Here is a 20,336-nt window from a genome sequence, read left to right on the forward strand (position 1 = left end):
TTCAACATCTATACCACCCCTTTTATTTGCATTTAAATAATAAATAAAATATATCTCGCACAAATTCAATGTATTAGCTTCCAAACCAGCCCATCTTTGAGACTCTGTCAGTCATCGTTATAGCTAAACCCCCCTGGACAAAAGAAGTCGTTAAATTTTACTAAAAGGGGAATAACTCAAAACCGGATGGGGATTTTCCTCAACTAAAATATGCAACGACAACATCACGCGGCATGTTATCAGTCCTGAAAATTTCAAATCGGTGAACAAACGAGCGAGATATTAAGGATCAAAGTTGGCGTCTAGAAGAAAAAAAAAAATAATAAGAAATTTGAAAAATTTTCAGAATAATAGTAAGGTCTTCCGTTGAAAACGGAAGACCTTAATAATATCCTAACTGAGAGTTTATAAACAAGTGTCATATTTGGCGATTCTGTGTCTGCAACAATGGCTCTGGTACTCTGTATTGAGTCATGTATTGTATATTCTACATATTACCCTTTGTAATAAATTAACCTTTGTAACTTTTTATGCCATGTATGAATGAACGTATTATAACGTATTATGAGTAAGTGATGCCTCATACCTAGGTGGGGGACTTCGAGACTCAAATCCAGCATCCGTACTCTTTGATTGGCAGTTTTGACGGTTTTGTTACTTTATTTAGAAATAAAATATTAATCTTAATTTTGAACATTAAAGGTTCACTCATGATCGTCGAAGATGGGCCGAACTAGCCAAAACTGTCCATCATAAGTAAAATGTTATATATACCCAGGTGAAATGATATTGACGAGACTCTTTGATTTGGGCTGCTTTTAATTGTTAGGGTCTTCCGTTTCCAACGGAAGACCCTTTTGTTTTTCTTCGGATTCTTTTTAGGGTCTTCCGTTTCCAACGGAAGACCCTATTGTTTTTCTTCGGATTCTTTTTAGGGTCTTCCGTTTCCAACGGAAGACCCTCTTGTTATTCTACGGTTTCTTTTTCTTTATTATTCTTTTTTTTCTTTTTCTGACTTTCTTGGAGCGCTATTTCTCAAAAACTATCCAACCGATTCGCACAAAATTTTCAGGACGGATAAAACATGATCGGCGCTACGTATTTTAAAATTTTTAAATGATGACGTCACTTCCGGTTTCAGATATTGACGATTTTGTAAATTTTTAAGGGTCATTTTGTCCACGCATCTCCTCCGAAACTAATCAAGATAGAAGATTGAAATTTTCAGGGATTGTAGATGAATGTATGTAGATGTACCCCCATGCTTCCAATGATGAAAATTGCTCAAGGCCTCAAAGCTCGCCTGAACCTGAAAATTAGCACCAATTTTTTTCACGAAATTTTTGCACATTTTCTGTTATATCTTTTGATGTATAAATATTTTGTTAAAACATATAATGCAAAAGTTGTTTCAAATTACACGGGCTTTCGTTTAATATCAAGAAAAAAGGGCTGGCCCCTCAAATTAGGGGCCAAGAGGGCTGTAAAGTCTTCTTACAATAACTCTTTACTGAATAATAATTTGTTATTAATTATAGCAGCAAAAATGTTCATTGTTGGGCTGTTTATCTATTCAGTACAATACTTAAGTCATATGTTACGTAATTAGGGGTTTCAAGGGGCCAGAAATTCAAAAATTTGATCATTAATATATGAAAAAGGAGAAATATTTTGAAAAGCATAGTAGAACAAAAGTTGCTCAAAATAATGTTCTGTACAATATGCCACCTTAAATTTTTTGTTGGTGGTCCCATTAAGGAGTTTAAGGGTCGGCCCATAAAACACATTTGTACAGATATCTCGAGAACGGTCAACACTTTGTGAACACTTGGTGAACAAAATATGTTTACATTTGCAAGACCTTTAATTTGATATCAAGAAAAAGTGGCTGGCCCCTCTAATTAGGGGCAAAAAGGGCTAGTAAGTCTTTTAATGATAACTTTATTCTAAGCGATAATTTAATATTTTTCATTTAGCAAAAACAAAGAACTTTTTAAGCTTAATCTATCGCTGATATTCGTTTTAAAATCGGACGATGCACTACAGAGAAATTGGAGTTTAAATTTGATTTTTCCGGAAATTTTAATTCCGCGTTCTTGGTTTAAAAAATAGCGTGAAGTTATTTTTTAAAATTAATTCGTACCAAAAATAATCGTGTCAAGTCGTATATGAACACATTCGGGTTAATTTTGTTACGACATTCTTGAAATCGGAAAGGTTTTTGTTAAGTCATACTTAAAATCATTCGGTTTTTGTTAAGTCGTACCAAGAATTATTCGATTTTTTTCTTATTGTTTTAGTTACTCTTGTTCCTGGCTTAAGAACTCTGCTTCTTACAGGTACCTCTAGCGTTTCTGTCGACATTAACGGAAGACCCTTTGTTGCTTTATTTTTTTTTCTTTTTCTCTGACTCCTTTTCTTCTTTATAACTCAAAAAGCTCAGAACTGATTTTAATGAAACTTTCAGATATTACGTTAAACTATTTTGTCTCCAACTTTGTGAAGTTTCCTCGAAAACGTCACTTCCGTTTTTATATTTCGTCATTTTTAAAATTTTCAAAAAGTAATTTTTTCCGCAACGTTTCTCAAAAACGCTTTAAGATAGAGGCTTGAAATTTTCAATGATTATGATTTGGTCGATTTACCTCTGTAATAAGGCTGAAAATGAAAATCCGCCACTTCCGGTCGAAACCGGAAGTGAATAAACTTTTTTGAAAAATTGAATTTTTTGATCAAATCATAAACGAATACGTGTTTTGTAGAGCTTTTTAAGCCAAATCTAACGCTGAAAACCCTTTAAATATCGGCTATGCATTACAGAGATATTTGACTTTAAAAATTGATTTTTTCGGTAATTTTTATTCCGCATTCTTGGTTAAGAAAATAGAATTAAGTTCTTGCTTAAATTAACTCGTACCAAAAAAATTAGTTGATAACGTGTACTTGAACATATTCGGATTTTTTTTGTTAAGTCGTTCTTTAATCAAAAAGTTTTTTGTTAATTCTTACTTAAAATTATTTGGATTTTGTTAAGTCGTACCAGGAATAATTCGATTTTTTTTATTTTGAGTTACTCTTGTTATTTGTTTAAGTGGTCTGCTTCTTACAGGAACTTCCAGCTTTACTTTCGACATTAACGGAAGACCCACTCGTTGCTTTGCAACGAGCTTTGCTCTAGTTCATTATTATTATTCTTCCTCTGACTTTTTTGGTGGCTTATATCTCAAAAACTATTCAACCGATTTTCACGAAATTTTTAGAAGTTTTTTGGTATCGTAAATACTCGAGGTTATCAAACTTTAAACTTATGACTTCACTTCCGGTTTCAGAAATTGACGATTTTGTAAATTTTTAAGGGTCATTTTGTCCACGCATCTCCTCCGAAACTAATCAAGATAGAAGCTTGAAATTTTCAGGGATTGTAGATGAATGTATGTAGATGTACCCCATTGCCTTCACTAATGGAAATTGTGCAAGGCTTTGAAGATCGCCTGAACCTGAAAATTAGCACCAATTTTGTCCATGAAATTTTCGCACATTTTCTGGAATATCTTTTGATGTATAAATATTTTGTTAAGACATGTAATGCAAAAGATGGTTTTATTTGCAAGACCTTTCATGTGATATCAAGAAAAAAGGGGCTGGCTTCTCATATTAGGGGCAAAGAGGGCTCTAATGTCTTCTTACAATAACTCTTTACGTAACAATAATTTGTTATTAATTATAGAAGCCAAAATGTTCATTGTACAACTGTTTATCTATACAGTACCATACTTAAGTCATATGTTACGTAATTAGGGGTTTTAAGGGGCCAGAAGTTCAAAACTTTGATCATTAATATTGGAAAAAAGAGAAATATTTTGAAAGGCAATGTAGAACAAAAGTTGTTCAAAATAATGTCCTAAATAATATGATAACTAAAATTTTGTTGTTAGTGGCCCCAGTAAGGAGTTAAAGGATCGGCCCCTAAAACACATTTATACAGATGTCTCGAGAACAGTTAACAATTCATGAACACTTGTTGAACAAAATATTTTTATATTTGCAAGACCTTTTAATTTGATATCAAGAAAAAGGGGCTGGCCCCTCATATTAGGGTCCAAGAGGGCTCTAAAGTCTTTTTATAATAACTCTTTACTGAAAAATATTTTGTTATTAATTATAGAAGAAAAATTGTTTATTGTACAACTGTTTATCTATACAGTACCATATCTAAATCATATGTTACGTAATTAAGGGTTTCAAGGGGCCAGAAGTTCGAAAATTTGATCATTAATATCAGGAAAAGGAGAAATATTTTGAATAGCACTATAGAACAAAAGTTGTTCAAAATAATGTTCTCAACAATATGACAACTAAAATGTTGTTGTTGGTTGCCCCAGTAAGGAGTTAAAGGGTCGGCCCCTTAAACACATTTATACAGATGTCTCGAGAAAAGTTAACAATTCGTGAACACTTGTTGAACAAAATATGTTTATATTTGCAACACCTTTAATTTGATATCAAGAAAAAGGGTCTGGCCCCTCAAATTAGGAACCAAGAGGGATCTAAAGTCTTCTTACAATAACTCTTTACTGAACAATATTTTGTTTTTTATTATAGAAGCAAAAATGTTCACTGTACAGCTGTCAATCTATACAGTACCATAGCTAAGTCATATGTTACGTAATTAGGGGTTTCAAGGTGCCATAATTTTAAAAATTTTATCATTAATATTAGAAAAAGGAGAAATATTTTGAATAGCATTGTAGAACAAAAGTTGTTCAAAATAATGTTCTCAACCGTACGAAAACTAAAACTTTGTTGTTGGTAGCCCCGGTAAGGAGTTTAAGGGTCGGCCCCTAATACACAGTTGTTAAGATATCTCGAGAGAGGTTAACAATTCCTGAACACTTCTTGTTGAACAAAATATGTTTATATTTGCAAGACCTTTTAACTGGTTCCAAATAAAAGGGGCTGGCCCCTCAAATTCTTAATTTAGAAAATAGTGTTAAATTCTTGGTTAAATCAACTCGTACCTAAAAATTAATTGCTAAGTCGTACTTTAACATATTCGGATTTTTTTTGTTAAGTTGTTCATGAAATCATGAAGGTTTCTGTTAACTCGTACTTAAAACCATTCGGATTATGTTAAGTCGTACCAAGAATTATTCGATTTTTGTAATCTTTTTGTTTTCGTGTCTCCTGTTATAAGTTTTAAACACTTCTTCTTACTGGAACTTTTAGCTTTACTTTCAACATCAACGGAAGACCCACTCGTTGCTTTGCAACGAGCTTTGCTCTAGTTATAATTCTAACTGTACGATCACGATTGTTTGTAAACTTTTGGTAAAAGAAGTACTGGACTTCGTCGTTTGAGTAGCACCCCCAGGAGATAACAAAGTGTGAAGGCTTTCATAAATATAGAAACAATTTAGATCAGAAAAATAACACCATATACACAAAATACAAAAAATAGATTACACACTTTTAATATACTGAGTGGATGTAACAACAAAAATTATAAAAATGTCATAATAAACTTTTGGAACTTTGATATGTTGTATTTACACCCGTCTAGCTGTGGATGGACAACATAAGAGCTACAGTGGCTCCCATAGTGAAAAACTACAATTTACAGCGCACTAAAAATGCGCTAGTTTTGGACAAATTAATTAGCTTAACATCAGCTGAAAGCTGAAATAAGCCTTTTAAATACATTTTGTTTGTCGTCCATCTGACTGTCCGTCTGTCCGTAAACCTTTCACATTTTCAACATATTCAACCAATCTTGGCACCTTTAGGCAAAGGGAATTCAAAGTTGAGAAAATTAAGAACCACGCATTTTTTGAAGGGAAAGATCATTAGGAATTTTTGAAATTTTTTTAGAACCTTTCAAAAATCTTTTCAACAACAATTTGGCTAGAATAGCTGAAACTTGTTTTGAAGCATTTTCAGGAGGTGTAGAATCAAAGTTGTCAAAATCACGACACCCGGGGGTTGGGTGAGGCCATGATGATGGGTCGGATTTTTACAAAGGAATGTATAGAGTATATCTTTTAAAATCTTCTTCTCAGAAACCAATTAGCCAGTAAAGTTGAAACTTGTGTGGAACCATTCTGAGATATTGTAGATTCATAATTCTTAAAATTATGACCCCAGAGGGTAGGGCGGGGCCGCAGTGAGGGTCAAATTATTACATACATGTATGAATATATAGAGTAAATCTTTGAAAATCTTCTAGAAACTAATCAGGCGGGAAGGCTGAAACTTGTCCGGAAGTATCCTCAGATAGAGTAGATTCAAGTTTGTTCAAATCATTATCCCTGGGGAGTAGAGTGGGGCCACAATGGGGTTGAATTTTTACAAAGAAATATTATGAAATGTTATGACCTTGAATTTTTAGAATTACATATTGGTCACTGTGATACTTATGTATACCTAGATACTGCAAAATGAATTGTGACAATGATAACTAACGGAATGAACTCTGTGACTCTTATTGCGCTGCGTAGTATTCCTAAGTGATATTATAAAACCAGGTGCATAATACGGGCATAATAATATCCAAATTGAGAGTTTATAAATAAGTGTCATATTTGGCGATTCTGTGTCTGCATCGATAGCTCTGGTACTCTGTATTGAGTCATGTATTGCATACTCTCTCTCTCTCTCTCTCTCTCTCTCTCTCTCTCTCTCTCTCTCTCTCTCTCTCTATATATATATATATATATATATATATATATATATATATATATATATAAAAGCACTAAAAATAACCAACGACACGAACAATAAAGTCAAATATTGTCAAATTTTCGGGACAACCCGTCCCTTCTTCAGGACAACAAAATAAAAACTACATAAGAAAGAAGAAAAACATCTACAAAACTAGCACTAAACTACAAACTAAATAATATATAAAAACTAGATAATGTATAAACACCGGATCAAAACGTGGTGTAGAAGTGATCTAGTTTGTTTCATCTAAAAACTCTCGATCTTAACGTAAATTAAACAATCTTTTTTTTTTTCAAGGGCGGTTAACGTGTTTCTCAGAGGGTCTGAGACAAGTATAGAGACGGTACATGTATCAGTAGTAAATTGCATGAAAAATTGAATGCTAATTATATTTTTCACAGAATTTGTCTGTAAATAAGGTTTTTAGTCCAAAACTGGCTCAATTTTCTGTGCGCCATAGATTTCAGTTTTTTAACTATGAGAGGAACTATCGCTCCCATGTCGTCCATCTGAATTTTTTTCAGACTAGGAGCTATATACCTGCACCTTACAACCACCAAGAAAAGAAGGTGCACTTCCTATGCTATTTTAAATAAATTCAAGGTCATTGGGGCAGGTTAAAGGTCTCTGGAAGTAAAAGGTTCAAAATTCAAGCCCAAGTTATACCTTTTTTATGGAGAAGCATTAGTATTTCATTTTTCACACAAAAATTGCTTATGGCCTAAGAATATATCTTTACCTATACCTAAGATTTTGAATAAAGGTTATTATTGAAGGTCAATGGAAAGACAATGCAACTTTGTGTCCGGTGTTGGAAGTTATTACATTTCACACAGACTGCTTTTGACCAAAGGGCTTGATATGATTTGATCCAAGGTCATACGGGCAGTTCTAGATTACTTGAAGAGCAAGTGCTGCTCATGTGTATTATCATATGGGAAGGGATCTCATTTTTCAGTTATGCAAATAATAATGTTTTAATGTATTACCGGAACTTGCATGTGGCCTTCATTGTTAATTAAACTGGTACTAAACCAGTGTTATTTAGGGGCAAACACTTGGTGCGGGTTTTACTGTCTAATGACAACATCTATTTTTCTTTTGAAATCAGTGATGACTAATAAAAATTAGCAGATAATGAGAACATAAAGTGAACCTGCATGTACATATTTTATAGAGAGGGCCACGCTTAACATAATACCCGTTTATCATTATAGTTCGGTTAATATATTATTTTTTTTTCAAAACACAAAACAATGTCTTCATAAATCATTGTATTCTACATTTGCTTAAATAGTGCACCCCGCTGAACATAATATGAAGATAACGCCTGTCAATTGAGTTTCACACCTTTTCCATGTGCTTGTCCCTCATGGGTAGCTTGTATAAACACTCTAGATTCCAAAATTCCCTTGAAATTTACCAACAGTGCTGACCAGACGAGATTAGTCACGCCTCACCGCACGTGGCTTGGGTACAAGGTGATCCATAATATTTGATACTGTTTTTAATTTCCATTACAGCTTAAAAGAATAATTTAAAATTAGTGAAACATATCATATAAATATACAAGGAGTACAGTTTTACATTATGTAGGTTAAGTGCCCTTTGCATACTTTACATAGCAGAGCTGGGAAATTGGGCTTTTTTTTAAAGAGATTTCTTTCAGTAAAGTAAAGATGATATAACATTTTAGCCTCGGGAGAATAAAGATATCTTATTTAACAGTTTAGCTTATCGGGTTAGAGTTTTATGAAGTTTTAAAGTGGTATCAGAATTTATGAATTACTTCACCTGTGCATCCGTCAAGTTACGTCGCTGAATATTGAAGTTCTTTACAGTTTAAATAAGCGAACGCCTCTTATTTGTCTGAAATCATTTATAACTATAATAGGGTATTTTATATGACTTACAATAAACTGCATCTAGTTTGTTTCGCTTTGGCGATTTGTACTGCAGTTATGTAGTGACACAGTCTTTTTTAGTTATGTCTTTAGTTTATAGGAAGAATGAGCTACGTTTTGCATAGCTTTGTGGCTTATTTGATCTCATTATTGAAAAAAAGTTATTGAAAACAAACCGTCTCGTGAATGCCTCATTAGATTTTGTCAAAACTGGAACAACAGGAAAAAAACAAAATGAAAGTCTATCAACCAATCGGAAGCAGAATGGTGGATCTTGCAATTTTCCCATCTTGTAATAGTAAACTTCATCCATAAAATTAACTTTTTTGAAGCATTAAATGTAAAGTTTTAGAAGAAATCTTCAATCATCGTAGAAATTACATTGTTTAGCAATAGAAAGTAATAATACCTAACGTGAATTATTAATGCACTTATCACACTTGTACACATTGAATTTAGCTGGGTTCGGTTATTAATATTATAGTCCAGTTAATATAATATTTTTTCCTGACTAAATAACTATTAATCGGGGTTCACTCTTACAATCTATCTAAAAAAGTGTAATAAGCTCCATACCAATCTGTCAAAAAATGCATATTAACGTAGAAGTGTATATTTCATCTAACATGTAAATTATATTCTAAGGCAATATTACTAACATGTTTTTAAATATTATTTATTTAATTACAATTATGTCCAGTTATGTTGATGTGAATGTTTAATGCCCAATTTATATAATTCAGTAATCATAATTTATCATCTTTGTTTTTCCGACAACTTGACTTGTTAATTGGATACTATTATTATAATCTTTACTTGCTGGTTATTAATTTATATGACGTTCCTCATGTATCCTCAATAATGTAACCATTTATTTCTGACTATAATGATTTTCAATTTTAGAATTTCCAAATGAAATAGCGATGTTTGACCAATGGGAACAGGACGATTCTTGTTTTATTACAACAAAGGCGTGTAAAGAGGTAGAAAAACTAATTAAAAGCAGGAACCTGGTTATTGTGGTTGGTCACTCAGGATCCGGAAAGTCAGCCATCATGCAACATATTGCGCTTAAATACAGAAAACAGGGCTGGACCGTAAAACGAGTAACACATGCAAAAGACATCAAGACACGTTCATATGAAGAAAGAGCACTTTTTGTTTTTAATGACCCATTTGGAAAAGAATCCTGTGATGAAGTATTGATAACTTCATGGAAACTGTGTAAAGTAAATTTTCCGCTTTATTCAAGAAAATCAAAGCTTCTCATGTCGTGTAGAAACAATATTATGTCTGATACTAGAATCGCTCATTATCTTGTGAATCAATCAGATATCGTAGACATCGATAGTGAGCAATACAAATTATCCGTTGATGAAAAACGTCATATTTTGACCAGATATTCATCCGATATGAATTTATCCGACAACGAGTGCGATAAAATAGTTCAAGCAGAAAGGTATTTCCCGTTATTGTGTAAATTATATTCTAGCAAAAAATACAAAAAAAAGAATATACTACTTTTTACAGAACCCGAAACAGCGCTAAAAGATGTAATTTTAGAGTTTCAAAAGGAAGACAAGGGTAAATACTGTGCGCTGGCTCTCCTTGTTCTTTTTAACAATGATCTTTGCCCAAATGATCTTTTAGAAAATGAAGACACGGTAAACAAATTTAAACACACGTCAAAACTGTGTGGATTAACAGGGAACATACCACCCTCAGCTATTAAGGATAAGCTTGACTCCTTAAAGGATTTTTTGGTCATAAAAGTTGGTGACAAGTACCGTTTTTGTCATGATTTTGTGATGGAAGTTACAACTCATGTGATCGGAACAAAATATCCCGATGAAACAATAAAATACGCTGATATCGGTTTGCTAAAAAAAGGAGTACGATTATGGGATTTTGAAGAAAACAACGACCCATTCAATTTCTATTTAAGTGATAATAACATAGAGAAACTTGGAGAAAGGTTTTTAAATGAACTGATCGGTAATCGCTTTATGGATGTGGTTTTCAATCCTTTCATGAAGGAGAAAAGGATGATTGAAGCATTGAAAAAAATAATTCAAAAGAATCCTGAAAAACTACAATTGCTACTTAAGGGTAAAAATCATAGACTTAAAATGCCACATTGTTTTTGTGCCACAGTAAAAGAATTATATATGTCGAAACTTGTGTTCATTGGTTTAGAAAGCTACATAACACCTTTATTTGCACTGATTGTTCTTGGTCACACTGATTTTTCACGTGAATGTTTGATTACTCTACAAAAATTCAAAGCCAATTCCATTGACAGATCATTGCTTCCCGCAGTGTATTGTAATGGATCAATGAGTTTGTTTGATATATTTCCCAAAGATGTTGTAAACAAATCCTTAAAAAATATACGGGATAATGAGTATGGAGATTTCTGGCCTATTCACATCGTAAGCGTATACCATAATTATGAAATACTTAAAAGATTAATACAGGACGGAGTCAAAACAAATTCAAAATGTAGCACCTGGGAAATATTGACCCCTCTACTAATAGCAGTTGGAAATGATACCCAGAGATACAAAGATTATGATCATGAAGAATCAGGTGCAAGTCGAAGAGATAAAACTGTACAACTTTTACTAAGTAATGAAGCAGACATTAATTTTAGCAATCGAAAGGGAACCAGTGCTCTCCATATAGCTTGTAAAAGGGGATATACTAGCACTGTACAACTTTTACTAAATAATGGAGCAGACATTCATTTACGTACGGCGATAGGTGATAGTCCTCTCTATAAAGCTTCTAAAAACGGGCATGATAGCACGGTACAACTTTTACTGAATAATGGAGCAAAAATTAATTTATCTAAGGAAGACGGAGCCAGTCCTCTCTACGGAGCTTGTCAAAAAGGGCATGATAGCACTGTTCAACTTTTACTGAATAATGGAGCAAACATTAATTTATCTACGGAAGACGGAGCCAGTCCTCTCTATGGAGCTTGTCAAAACGGGCATGATAGCACTGTTCAACTTTTACTGAAAAATGGAGCAAACGTTAATTTATCTACGAAAGACGGAGCCAGTCCTCTCTATAAAGCTTGTCAAAACGGGCATGATAGCACGGTACAACTTTTACTGAATTATGGAGCAAAAATAAATTTATCTACGGAAGACGGAGCCAGTCCTCTCTATGGAGCTTGTCAAAACGGGCATGATAGCACGGTACAACTTTTACTGAATAATGGAGCAAAAATTAATCCATCTACGAAAGACGGAGCCAGTCCTCTCTATGGAGCTTGTCAAAAAGGGCATGATAGCACTGTTCAACTTTTACTGAAAAATGGAGCAGACGTTAATTTATCTACGAAAGACGGAGCCAGTCCTCTCTATGGAGCTTGTCAAAACGGGCATGATAGCACTGTTCAACTTTTACTAAAAAATAAAGCAGACGTTATTTTACCTACGAAAGACGGAGCCAGTCCTCTCTATAAAGCTTGTCAAAACGGGCATGATAGCACGGTACAACTTTTACTGAATAATGGAGCAAAAATTAATTTATCTACGGAAGACGGAGCCAGTCCTCTCTATGGAGCTTGTCAAAACGGGCATGATAGCACGGTACAACTTTTACTGAATAATGGAGCAAAAATTAATTTATCTACGAAAGACGGAGCCAGTCCTCTCTATGGAGCTTGTCAAAACGGGCATGATAGCACTGTTCAACTTTTACTGAAAAATGGAGCAGACGTTAATTTATCTACGAAAGACGGAGCCAGTCCTCTCTATGGAGCTTGTCAAAACGGGCATGATAGCACTGTTCAACTTTTACTGAAAAATGGAGCAGACGTTAATTTACCTACGAAAGACGGAGCCAGTCCTCTCTATAAAGCTTGTCAAAACGGGCATGATAGCACGGTACAACTTTTACTGAATAATGGAGCAAAAATTAATTTATCTACGGAAGACGGAGCCAGTCCTCTCTATGGAGCTTGTCAAAACGGGCATGATAGCACTGTTCAACTTTTACTAAAAAATAAAGCAGACGTTAATTTACCTACGAAAGACGGAGCCAGTCCTCTCTATGGAGCTTGTCAAAACGGGCATGATAGCACGGTACAACTTTTACTGAATAATGGAGCAAAAATTAATTTATCTACGAAAGACGGAGCCAGTCCTCTCTATGGAGCTTGTCAAAACGGGCATGATAGCACTGTTCAACTTTTACTGAGTAATGTAGCAGACATTAATTTATGTACGAAGGATGGAACTAGTCCTCTCTATATTGCTTGCCAAAACGGGCATGATAGCACTGCACAACTTTTACTGAGTAATGGAGCAGACATTAATTTATGTACGAAGGATGGAACTAGTCCTCTCTATATTGCTTGCCAAAACGGGAATAATAGCACTGCACAACTTTTACAGAGTAATGGAGCAGACATTAATTTATGTACGAAGGATGGAACTAGTCCTCTCTATATACCTAGCCAAAAGGGACAAGATAGCACTAAACAACTCTTACTGAGTAATAAAGCAGAACAAAAATGAAACAAGTCCTCTCTTCATAGCTAGTTGAGAGGGGCGTGGAAGCACGGAACAACAGTTATAAGTTCATAGAGTAGACAATAATAAAAGTGTCAAAGGTGTGAAGTGGACATGATACGTATAACAGTGTTACTGAATAAGGAAGTAGACATAAATTTATGCAAGTGAAATGGAACCAGTCCGCTCATTGATGCTTGGCAAAACGGACATAAAAGCATTGTTCAACTTTACTACGCGGGTATGATAAGGCAACTCTCAGAGTAAAAATTGCTCTGATCGATATGACGTCACAATAAGCAGCAATACTCAGAAATATGTCGATTTTAACTTTATCTCTGGTTTAAATTATAAAAACTACAGGCATAAAATATCATTAGAAACTCTTCTAACTGAATATATCTCTGATTTCTTTGTATTACGTATAATTATCATTGATGACGTCACAAGCATGTTTAATAGAGAAGATCATATCGGGAGACAAATCATCGGAATGCAGTGTAAACAATGCCGATATAATACTTATTTAATACAGATAACAAAGATTTAAATGAGTGTCAGTTAGGATATAATCAGGATAATACAGGCATGAGTATTTTGTTTTATCAGCGAGTTTTATAAGGTAAGCAGATTGACATTTAGTTGGCTTGACCAGCCTTTCCGCGGTCAGTGGGTACAAAAAAGGCAAAAGTGTAACACTACCCCGGATATTATGAAAGACGAATTTTGTAAATGTCAACAGTTTATGACCTAAACTGCTTGAAAAGTGCTGCTAGAATTCTGTGCTTTGTTGTCGTAAATGAAAAATACGTAGTATTTTCAATGCAATTAAAGAAGTTGAGAGGGTTTCCGATAAATATTGACAATATTTATTTTATGCGATTAACAATAGGATTCTAGCAGTAATACTAATGAACATGAACTAACTGCCGATCGAATTATTGTAGCAAACATTCAAATGAACTGTGGGGTAGAGTTACACTTTTTGATTTTTTGTTAAGGTAAACGCATGATCCATTTTTAATTGTCACGTGATACCATGGCATGGCAGCTTCAATAATCAAGTCGATTCCGAAGTAGAAAAATAATATTATGGTAAACACATTTACTTGGTATTAATATTCAGAACTGTTTTCATAAAAATAAACAGTTTTTAAAATGATTATAATTTTGACGGACATTAAACTCGGAGTTGCCTTACCCTACCCGCGTAAAGTATGGAGCAAACATTGAATATTGTGATGATTAAGTAACCAGTAATCTCTATATAGATGTCGAAGATATTATTTTGCTACATATGACGGCATTATATTTTATAATGCAAAAGGACAAAATTTTAAAAAAATATTATCCGGATGTAATTTGTATTTGTAATCTTTTTGTATTGTGTCAAGTGACAAGAATGAGAATTGATAAATGCGTGTGAATGGTTTCCTGAACATACTACTTTTTATTGAATAACTCAAGTGTACAAGACATTTCAGCCAAAACACTTGTCTTGAAGGAATAATGAATCATTTTTGAGTGATCAAATAGAATAAAGCCCGAAGGGCTTTATGGTAGATATGATCACGCTCCGACCGAAATTGTCACCTAATGATATTCAAAGAATACTTTTATTATATTTTTATAACTTCTATCAATTGAACGATTAAGTATTTAAATATAAATGAGCAAACTCCTTTGCGCCCTAATTATGGGTCGTATTAATTTATTGGACCGTATAGTACAAAATCGATACGTAGTGTTATCAAAGGCAAAGACCCTGAAAATGTAAATATTAATGTATAAAAGATGGACACATGCAGATATTTTACAATTTTTCTTCATTTGTACTTTTAATGGAAAGGGGTATAACCTGTCCTAATTTTAGTGTATCATATGTATATTAAGACAGGGTGCCAATATGTTATATATTGTATCTAAATGTAATTTTACTTGTGATATTGACATGTGACAATTAAATAAACAATTACTTACCTACTTACTTTACATTTCTTTTGTTGGCGTTACTGACAAATACGTACAATTATGGATATTCAAGCAGACATCGTAGCCAATTTGAAAACCTAAGAGTTTTGAAAATTATTCCATATGATTTTGTAGTTATTACCAGATAATCCAGAATGTCAAATGTCAAAGTAATCAATATTTCAAATTGTTTATTTTAGTGACAAATTATATTTATAGAAATTCGCAGGCATGTTAAGACTTCCAAATGGATTTTACAGCGATATGTAGAAAGTCACTTGTCTGTACTTCATACGATATGATGTCATAATTAACATTGACGTCACGATCTGCATACCTGTCGATAGTTGTCAGGGAATGAATCTTAACGTTAAAAGTGAATTATATCAAACCAGTATAATACCGCATGTTTCCTTTACATAGATGCTGCCGTTAATGTTAGACGTACAGAATTCATTCATATTAAAATCCAGTATCAAATAATCTGCAGTTTTAATGCTTCGTTTTAAGTAAAAGACTATTTATAAACTAGTAGTTTGGAGACTCCCCCTGCTACGTGTAAACAACTGAATGAAGAAATTTTAATGCATGTAAAACCAGCTTGGCGAAGGTGAAAGATCAACACAATTTTAGAATATTTTATGTTAAATTGGAAGAAAATATAAGTACCAATATGAATCCTGCTTGGGAAACCTACGGATTTACCCCAATTTTTTGTAAATCGCTTTTGATTAGTAAAAATGTGCATTATTTTTATGATTTTGTGGAATGTTTTAACAATATCTTCCAAAAAACGAAAATATCTATTTCTCTTCCAAGCAAGAACTTCAAAGTATATGACTTAACAAAGGATTTTTCTTTAAAATATGTATGATTTAATGTCATTTATCACCTGCACCGATGCAATTTAAATAGATCATTTGCAATATTAGGATCCGCCTGTCACGTGACTACAAAGTACATATGACGTCACAAAATGCATCAAATATAATGTTAATTATCGACTTCAATAAATGCAACATACATTTTAAGAAATACTCCCGGTCAAAGTATTTTTGCGATGATTCAAGTAATATCGTTTTCCAGCCGTATTTTAGCATCGGGATTCCTTAACATTGCTGCGTTCACTTCTTTTGAACTTATTTGAATCTCGAGATTCCTAATTAAGACTAACAAGTAATGTACCGAACCCTGTATTTTCTGTACCTGATCTGTTATTTGAAATTGTATATCAATATATCACTTAAATTCAATATCAATTGTACATAAATTTTAAAAGATTTGTTGACTTGTTTGTCTTTTTTGTGCAATAACCAGTTTAAAAGGAGTACTGATATTTTCCCTTCCTTTTTTTGTGTAATTTTACATTTATTTATAGAATTACTCTATCCAGTTCACTTTGTAAAAACATGTTTTGATAATTATCGTTATATTGAGATTGTTCCCCTTACCCCAAATAATGTATAATTTGATATTTAAATATTAAACTTTAGAGCATTGATCTATGATAATATATTTCTATTTTATATCTTAATTTACGCCGGGATATAAATTTTTCTGTTTCATATTAATATAATAGAGGGACTTTACTCACCAATAGTTTAGTTAATTGGACATTTTTTTTTTGATATTTCAGAATCTAAAAACAACACAAACAAGAATGATATTTTGTATAGATATACCCCCCCCCCCCCCAAAAAAAAATACACGCCATAACATCTGGTTATTTTGCTGATAACATTTAGAAGAAAAATCACCTGTTTATAGCCTAATGCATCATTTTCTGCATATGTTTTCATCCCATAGCGGAATGGTTGTTTAGTTTGGTTGAAGGAAGAACGACAAAATAAGATTTTATTTCATTAAGTTGGAATGTTCAGTTATTGTTGCTATTTGCTTTTAAACTAAAAACAGAAATTGTCTAGATTACTGTTGTTTACCTCCCCCTTTATACAACACTACATCCCCTTCCATCTATAACCGACGTCGGTTTGATGTCATATCCATAACATATGAAGAAAGCTCTCTTTGCTAGACTATGTTTTATTTTGAAAAATACAAATTGTTGACGGCAACTTGAAAGTGCCTATCTTGCTGCCAGTCGTTAATTGCATATTCTGCGTACGTCGAGTTCAACCTTTGCCTCGTACATGAGTATATCTAGAAAATATTTGTGGGAATTTTTGGTGCATTTCTTTTTCCAATAAAGCACACTTTTTCGTTACATTGTCAATAATCTGAGAAAAAACAACGATGCAACGGTTTACAGTGTAATCTTCAAGTAATGGCTGTATGGCAGTACTATCTTTGGTTAGATCTAATGAGATTAAGATATCCAAATAAATACTATGCAATAATTAAAAAAAAAATGTCCAGTTATTTAATATTTTGTTATGGAAGGCATCAGAAATCAATAGTTTAAAAAAAAATCAACCATCAATTAAACTACTTTGATGGACTGTATGGGCAGCGGAAAGGGCAAAACATACATTTTTACAAAAACATTGAAACAGGGCTTGCTTTTATGCATGCACCGCCAAGACAGCGTGCTTGCTTGATTAGAATTTTTATTTACTTATTTTTTGAAGCCATGCCGTTTTATATGGTTCAGAACAAGAGGTGTGAATTGTGTTGTGATAACAATTACAGCCTGCCATTTACGTGAAAATTACCTGTATTTTTATTATGAAAAATTTGGGAATGTTAATGTAATTACAAATGTATAATATTAAATAGTTAGCAAAGCTCTATTTTGGGGATCATTTAATTACATGAATTATGTGCTTGAACTTCAAATACTCCTTTACTTCCCTGCATCCACTATTTAACTACAATTTTTACCAGTCTTATAAAATTGAAATAAATTTCAATTAAAAAATTAAAATTCTTATAGCAAAAGTCAAACTAAATCAAATTTAATCGTTAACAATTTTGGTTCTATCCGACTGGTTTTTTCTGGGTTTTTTTAATTTACCGGATAGCAGCAGAAAGGGAAGCACGTGACCAACATGGAGTAGTCGAGATTTTGGTCGCTCCGCATTTTATGTAGATTTATTTGATAAAAGGAATGGATCACACCAGGATTTCATTTAAAAGGTAACAAACACAACACGTTACTGATATTTATGCATTTTGTGCATTGAAAATGTCAATTTACAAACAACATGCAGTTAGAAAGCCTTTTTGCGACCAGTGAGTTCAGCTCACGGGTTATGGACTAAGGAGTAAGGACAGTCATTCGTTTACTCGTATTTACCCACATGCTTGTGCAAAACTTTATGTGCTTATACCTTTATGTGTCTTTATGTGTCCGTGTGAAGAGTGATTTATATTAAATTAACAATGAGTGGAAGAGGTAAATCGTTCAACGGTAACAGGGGCAACAGATCATACAGATCAAGTAAACAGCCTCAAGCCAGTATTCATTCCACACCCATATCCAACTCATCTGACAAACCAAAATCACTTAAAAGGTACAGACCAAATTCTGACTCTGAAATTTCCCAAGAACTCCAAGATCTAAGTAACATACTTGATAATTTGTCAAACAATAAGGAGCTTCTTAAACAAGCCACCAGCATTATCCTCGACAAACCAGCAATCAAAAATTGTATCCTTGATGAACTTTCTACTGAAGTTCAAGAACTCAAGTTTAAAATTGTCATTCTCGAGAATCGTATCGATGAGCTCGAACAGTACTCGAGAAAGACATGTCTCAAATTTTCCGGTATACCGGAAAATGTAAACGAAAATACAGACGACCTTGTGATTAACACAATTAACTCATTCGTCCTGCCACCTGATGCCAGAAAACTGGACAAATACGCAATAAGCACTTCCCACAGACTCGGTCCTCCGAACAAGGAAAAACCACGCGACATCATCCTTCGTTTTGATAGAGATCGAGACAAAGCCGTGGTTTATGCTAACAAAACCAACCTTAAAGGGTTCAACACAAACTCCAATAATAGTTACAGAATCTTCATCAATGAAGCCCTTACGAAGAAGCGATCTATCATTTACGCCAGCGCCAGGCAAGCTGTTCGCACCGGAAGTGCCAAGGGATGCTGGACTATCGACGGGAAGATTTTCGTTAAACGTAATGACGATAAACGGGTTTTGATCAGGACACAGGAAGACTTGGACACTCTTGTCTCTCGTGCAGCAACGATGCAGGACGCGTACTGTGAATCTGACATTGAGGAAGCTACCGAATCTACCAATCAAACGCGCCGTAGCTCGTATTCTGATGTGGTGAAGAGTTTTCCTACACAAGATGACCGATCGAATGACTGCGTTAAATCCTAAATAAACTAAATGTGTCTCAGATATGTGAACTTAACAAATTTGTGTCTTCTACACCTATCTGTGTGATTCTACGATCGATAACTCACTTCACTAATTGCGGAACTGTGAACTAAGTGTATATATTCTTGTTTACACTATGTTGCATTACTTTATTCTCATAGTCATGCTATATTTAGCATTGTACTGGTCAGTAGGAACCGTCCAGTACACTTTTTGTTTTCTCCTTTCTGAGGAGCAATCAATCAATCCAGTCTTTTGTACATTTATTTTTGGTGTTATTGATTTTTCATTACACCATCTGTTTTATATAACTCATATTTTTTTCATTTTCTTTCATATTTACTACATTCTAACGCAATACGTTTATGCGTAATTTAACTACCTTTGTATATTGTTATTTACCTTTTGTTTTGTCATTGTGCACATACATTTTTTATGCTATTACTTTCACCCCTACGTTTTGTTTATCTCTTTTGTTGAACAATATTTTGTCAATTGTCATATTGAGGTATCGTCATTTTCATTTGAATACCTTCATTCAGCTGTAAGTTTACTACTAGTGGTATATCTTCCGGGTTTTGGTCTTATTCATTACCCATATACGACACATTATACAGATTGCAGCCATCATTTCCCCCCTATTGTTATCAAACAGTTAATCATTGACAATGGGTAATTCATTAGAACAATACCGTGCTGCAATCGGTAACTTCTATTTTTCATGCAGATGTGTATGCAGAAGTGTTCTGGTCAATTTTTTTGGTTTCTCATTTTTTTCTAAGATCTTTATGTTTCGAAGTATTGGTCTTTTTGCATTAGCTATGAAACACTTAAGCCGTCACATTGTCGTTTATAATTTCTATCTACAATTTTTCATGTTTCCTTTACTTCTCTGCGGTGATATTGA

At 33.6% G+C, this 20,336-nt stretch overlaps 2 protein-coding genes and 1 long non-coding RNA gene across 3 annotated transcripts in view; all 3 read left to right on the top strand.

Annotated features, from left to right (window-relative positions):
- The window catches only part of LOC105334969 (ankyrin repeat domain-containing protein 17), a 776,771-nt gene that overhangs the window by 194,620 nt on the left and 561,815 nt on the right, over positions 1 to 20,336 (top strand). The gene's annotated exons all lie outside the window — the stretch shown is intronic.
- Positions 1 to 20,336, top strand: part of LOC117689960 (uncharacterized) — a 214,881-nt gene that overhangs the window by 105,944 nt on the left and 88,601 nt on the right. The gene's annotated exons all lie outside the window — the stretch shown is intronic.
- On the top strand, positions 9,538 to 15,102 carry LOC136270844 (serine/threonine-protein phosphatase 6 regulatory ankyrin repeat subunit B-like). The gene has a single exon (XM_066069668.1). The coding sequence runs from the start codon at positions 9,548 to 9,550 to the stop codon at positions 13,154 to 13,156; it is 3,609 nt and encodes a 1,202-aa protein (XP_065925740.1). The 5' UTR covers positions 9,538 to 9,547; the 3' UTR covers positions 13,157 to 15,102.

The sequence above is a fragment of the Magallana gigas genome, chromosome 8 (assembly GCF_963853765.1).
Source record: "Magallana gigas chromosome 8, xbMagGiga1.1, whole genome shotgun sequence".
Lineage (NCBI taxonomy): Eukaryota > Metazoa > Mollusca > Bivalvia > Ostreida > Ostreidae > Magallana > Magallana gigas.

Excerpts from the sequence above, each read along its gene's own strand:
- LOC136270844 (XM_066069668.1), top strand. The coding sequence starts at position 9,548 with ATGTTTGACCAATGGGAACAGGACGATTCTTGTTTTATTACAACAAAG.